The sequence below is a fragment of the Zingiber officinale genome, chromosome 1A (genome assembly GCF_018446385.1).
Source record: "Zingiber officinale cultivar Zhangliang chromosome 1A, Zo_v1.1, whole genome shotgun sequence".
Taxonomy (NCBI): Eukaryota; Viridiplantae; Streptophyta; class Magnoliopsida; order Zingiberales; family Zingiberaceae; genus Zingiber; species Zingiber officinale.
Genome location: NC_055987.1, coordinates 139625423 through 139630869, shown reverse-complemented (window position 1 = coordinate 139630869; position 5447 = coordinate 139625423). Strand labels below are relative to the sequence as shown.

Below are 5447 nucleotides of genomic sequence, written 5' to 3'. Positions count from 1 at the left end.
GAGTTGGTTTTTAAAATCAACTCCACAATGGACTGCAAGAGAGAGGGATTAAAAAATTTAAATCAACGTCGCATCAGATGACCACATCAGCTGTCGGCCACCGTCGCATATATAAGGGTGTGCAGACTAACATTTCTATATAAAATCGAGGAAAGTTAGCCTGGGTGATGTGTGTGACCCAGGTATCAAAAATATATATAGAGAGGGGGGGGGGGGGGGGGGGGGGATCTTTTACAAATCATATGCCGTGTGCATGTCCACGCCATAATGATCCAAGCATTTGGATTCAATTTATTTTTTTAAAAAAATCGACATTTCCTTAAAGATGAACACTATACCCCATGAGTATTAAAAATTTTGTTATCTTGAATACTATAATACAAGAGAGAAGCATAAACCCAGAACAAAAATCTTATTAGTTTAAACTCATTTTAACCCAACCTCTAAATCCTAAAATCTTAAAACCCTAAATGCATATAATATACCCAGCGAGCATCTAAAATTTTTAATCTTAAACACTATAACCCAACAGAGAAGTCTTAACCCCTAAAGTAAAAATCTTATTGGCTCAAACCCATTATAATTCTCCTAAATCTTAAAATCTTGAACTCTAAATACATATAATATATACCAAAACAAAAAAAAAAAAATTATTGAATGAATCATCTAGGCACCTGGACCATATCACGCACGGACGTCTGCATCAATTACAAACACCTCGAGTCAAGTCTGGATGCATAAAAATGTCCACAGCATATATATATATATATATATATATATATATATATATATATATATATATATATATATATATATATATATATCCCAATCTAAATCGAATCTAACTAAAATTTGCAGTGTCAAATTAAATTCAGCAACTATAAACTTCCATACTACAATTTCAAAACTTCCGAGTTTAAAAAATAAATTGTAATTTAATTGTTCCTTGTACATTGACAATAACGAGCCGCACCTAATTCCATAGCCGTATTCTTTGTTGACGGCAGGCAAATAAAAATAGGTCCAGGATGATGCAGAGGCAAAAATGCAACAAGCAGTCACTGAGAGGATATATCAGTGTTCAACGTCTTTACTACGCTTGTTTTGGCGTGGCAATGGCGAAGAAACACAGTGAGATCCAAAATCTTAACCTACATTTACTTTGGCTGCCCCGGAAGATTCTGCTGTGGTCGAGCCGACATTTGCAACTCGAGGGCATTGTGATACATATGGCTTGAGCTGCAGCAAAATAGCAGCAGCATAAAACATTGTCAAGCATCATTAGACAGTGACGGATTATCATATAAACCACAGCGTTATTCGCAAAACATTCTAGTGACGGATCAAAAACATTAAGATTATTGCCAACGTAAAAATAATGAAAACACAGCATAAAAGAATATTGTAGTCATATGGCAGGGAACAGAAATTAGAAAGAACATTTATATTCAGTTCGAGCAGCAAGATAATGCTTAAGAGTTCTTTTCAATGATATTCAACAAAATCAATAAAAAGATGGAAAAGTGATTTGTTGTTCTACCTTAAAATCCGTCAAATCTGGAACTACATAACGCGGCATCTTCTCATCCATTATAACATAACCACCTGTAAAAACAATATAGATTTGGTTCCATAATTAGTAAAATCTGACTAAATTTAATTTCAAATTCTGAACTTAGTGTAAGATGGTCAATAATAGTAAATAAAATTTGAACTTGTTTTCCAATGCTTTCAGCTTATCTATAAGAATTGTAATCTTTTCCCTTTTCAATCACTGAAGCATTAAGACAATTTGTGGCAACGAAGACCTGAAAGGTGAAATTCTAATACAAGTCTACCCAATATTGGATGCTCAATTTCTATGGGATAACAAGAGCAATGGCAATAGCAGCCAAACTACAAAATGAAGAATTACTCTAACTTAACCAACAAGTTAGACCCACAGAATACCCTTTAGCTCAGATGACTAGATCTGAACTGGGAACAAAAGAAGATCAAAACTTTAGGAAGTGCAGTTGCAGATGCTAGTATCTGTTTTATGATAAGCAGAGTTATTGAAGTGATGAAGACATTAACCTTTCCGAGTGTGAAATCCAGTGGGCTTGCAGTTCTTTCCCTCGTAGTAGTCTCTTGGCCCTCTTTTGGAAGATAATATAGACAGTGATGAAGTTCTCTTTCTCCGAACTGCACTAGTCAGTCCTATTATCAATCCCAGAGGCATTTTGTTTCCTTTTGTTATCCTTTGATTGACCTACAGGAGAAGTCCATGTAATCTAAATAGAAAACATAAATACAGTAGTATGGACACATGTGCATTCACTTATTCCAAACAGATACTAATTGATCTGTAGAAATTTCATAGGAGAGAGATTTGATTGAAAGTGGACGAGGATTGAATAAGGCTAGGCGTCATGCTACAAAGGGACAGAATGAGAAGAAATAAATAAATAAAGCTCTTGGTCGCAGGAATAATGCAGCTGTCTGGACATTGAAGAATTAGTATGCACAGATTCATGGAATACTTGAGCAAAGCATAAACATGACGGCAAATTCATGGATATTCAAGATATTAAAAAATGACTCCAAAGGTAGGCAGTCAACCCACGATCTTAGCACTTAAGTGCTCAATATATATATTTTTTTAAAAAATAAATTGAAGATGACTAAATCAACTGATTATAAAAAAAATAATAATAAAATGTTTCATATTTCACATTGCAATCAAGAAAAAAAATCCACGAAGGCATAAGTTTAATACTTCATAACTATCAATCCAAATTGTAAGCAAATACATAGCTAGTTTATAATTAGTGTCATGTTACAATACCAAAATATATAGATAACATAGATAAAGATAGTTATGTCAAATGAAAACTAATTAAAAAATATTTTTTCTTAGACTTTTGGGCCTCATAGACGGTCCTCCTTGGCTGCCTGAGTGGTTTGCTTGTCCGACTTTTTTAAAAGGGCTAGATACTAGGCAAAATGACCCCTTGGCATATGCAGTTACACAGCCACCTACCACCTAAGCAGTCACTTAGAACGCTTTCCAAGCCTATGTGGATATTCAAATCAATCCATAAAAAAATTGAAGCAACAGATGAAATACACATTTGCAATCTCAGAAAATATTATTTCCCCATAGGATGGAGAAGTTAGTCTGATGTAGATAATGTCTGTCTAATTCCTGATCAGGATTTTTCATACAGACTAAACAAGGACTGCAACAGCACATGATAGCTATCTAAAAATTTCACTTCCTTATCTAAATCTCGAGCAAATTTGACATGATTCTCAAATTACACATTATTAAGCGGTTCAATTCACACATCATCTTGATTACCACTAAATCTATGGAAAATTTCACTAAAAAATATTAGCTCTTATAATAACCATAGTTGGGGAAATTATTTCCTGATATTTTGAGGCTATATATTAGAAAATTGGAATTCAAACTACATGCATAAACTCCCATCTTACAATGGTCTTGTGACCCAGGTCAGATTTTCAATAACAGAACTTCTGGTACCCGGGCACCAGCAGTCTAATTTAATTGTGTATCCATCCCCTCTAATGACTAAATCCATGAACGCTTTACAAAAACATAAAGGAGGAGCTGCTATATCAAACTAAACGACCTAAAACTAATAAAAGGTTTTATAGAGGTAAACCCCAATAGTCAGAATATTTGATTCGTCAGTTATCTAAGTTTTGGTCCAAGTTTCTTTTCAGCTTTTGTAATATTTGTTTCATCAAGTTATCTACAAATCATAGTTTCCGGAACATTTGAATTGAACACAATTATTAGAGCAGCATATCTATTGTGGAGAACATAATAAAACTCTGTCGATTACATTAACTATAAGACAGAAATATAAATCCAAGACCAAAAAAAGAAAAGTGAAAAATGATAGGAGGGGCAAAAACAGAAATCATAAAGTGCAACTGCACAAGAATAAAAGAGTATAAAATTACCAACAATATAAAAGTAATATCTTATTGATAATATTAGTTCTTCAGTACCAAGTATGAACAAATAATATATTCGTTAATAACGTATATATATAAATAGTTTATAACATAATCTTCATAATTAAATCATACTAACTTATTTATCCATATAAAATTAAACAATCGATATCACATCCCCACTATCGATTGTCTAAATTCCCACCAACTAAGGTCTAATAAAGATTTCTCAAATGATAAAGTTCAATGAAACTTTCCAGTCAAGAATAAACCCAAATCTGAAGGATAAAGTTATAGTTGAAATTTAATCATTGAAGAATTTTAAATCCAAGAAAACAAATAATAGAGCAGAAGATTACTCACCCACCACTGCCTCCGATTAAATAAGTCAAAAGAAGGTTTATAGCCTAAGGAAAACCTAGCACGCTCGGGCCGCGGGATGCTCAGGGGATCAGAAGGGTGTCACCGGCGGCAGGTGAAGGGGAGGAGAGGCTATGGAAGAATGAAAAAGAAGGAAGGGGACGAAGGAAGGAAGGGGCCGGAGAGGTGGGATTGTTTATACACCATTAAAATTTTATAAAATTTAAATTTATAAATAACTAACATGAAATAACATTAATAATTAAAAAAATTATATAAATATTACAGTGCATCAAATAAAAAGACATAAATGATAATAATATATAAAAATAAACGTCAACTCATCTACACCATGGGCATGTCTCTATTTAATTTTTTCCATCATTTTCTTACATAAATAAAGTTATCATGATGTCATTTTATTGGTATCCTTCATAAGAATTTTATAATCCTTATGAAAGATCTCGGCTTCCCGCAAAGTCATTTTTTTGTATTTATATTCTTTGTCGATGCTATGTTCCATTGTATCGCTCTCTCTGGCTTTAGATTTGCCTTTCCTCTTCGCTGCCTTTTGCCTTATCGGACGAATGCGGACTTCAGAGTCATCTAAATCAATACTTGTATCTGGATTTGATGTTGAAGTGTTTCCCCTTAATTCGGATGTCTTTGCCTTCTTGTTAGAGTAATGAGCAACTGATTGTGGAGTATATTTCTCATATTATTTGAGAACCCTCCATACATGCATATATTTAAAATTCTTGTTATTGTTGTTGGCTTTCCACATATTCAGTGCATTCTTCAACACATTCTCGTCACTCCAACCACTTTGCCGATGAGTATAAAAATTATTATAAGTTACAAAAAATTCATTTACCATCGGTGCAAAGCTATAATAATGTGATTTTAGCCACTGATAACTACTTGCCATAAATCCAATAGGGTGATGTTTATTGTAGTAATCAGCTATACGTTTTCAAAAAACTTGATTCTTCTGGTCATTACCAATGATTGCATCAATGCTTATAGTTGCACATGACTTTACAAGGATTGCATCTTCATCGAGAAACCAAAATCTTCGTTTCAATTCATTTTCCTCCAGCTCAACTTCACGCTCTTCT

At 33.4% G+C, this 5447-nt stretch overlaps 1 protein-coding gene across 1 annotated transcript; it reads right to left on the bottom strand.

The window, feature by feature from the left end:
• Positions 1 to 865: 865 nt before the first annotated feature.
• LOC122010316 (39S ribosomal protein L41-A, mitochondrial-like) lies at positions 866 to 4498 on the bottom strand. Its single transcript, XM_042566810.1, has 4 exons — positions 4333 to 4498; positions 2077 to 2251; positions 1541 to 1605; positions 866 to 1239 (listed from the first exon to the last, which is right to left on the bottom strand). Exons 2-4 carry the CDS (start codon positions 2219 to 2221, stop codon positions 1147 to 1149), a joined length of 303 nt encoding a protein of 100 aa, XP_042422744.1. The 5' UTR covers positions 2222 to 2251; positions 4333 to 4498; the 3' UTR covers positions 866 to 1146.
• Between the last annotated feature and the right edge of the window lie 949 nt (positions 4499 to 5447).

Bases quoted from the DNA above. Each gene is read 5' to 3' on its own strand.
- LOC122010316 (XM_042566810.1), bottom strand. From the start codon at position 2,221: ATGCCTCTGGGATTGATAATAGGACTGACTAGTGCAGTTCGGAGAAAG. The intron at 1,606-2,076 runs GTTAATGTCTTC...TTGTTTTTACAG, and splicing joins TGGATTTCACACTCGGAAAG to GTGGTTATGTTATAATGGAT. The intron at 1,240-1,540 runs GTAGAACAACAA...ATTTTGCTGCAG, and splicing joins CAGATTTGACGGATTTTAAG to CTCAAGCCATATGTATCACA.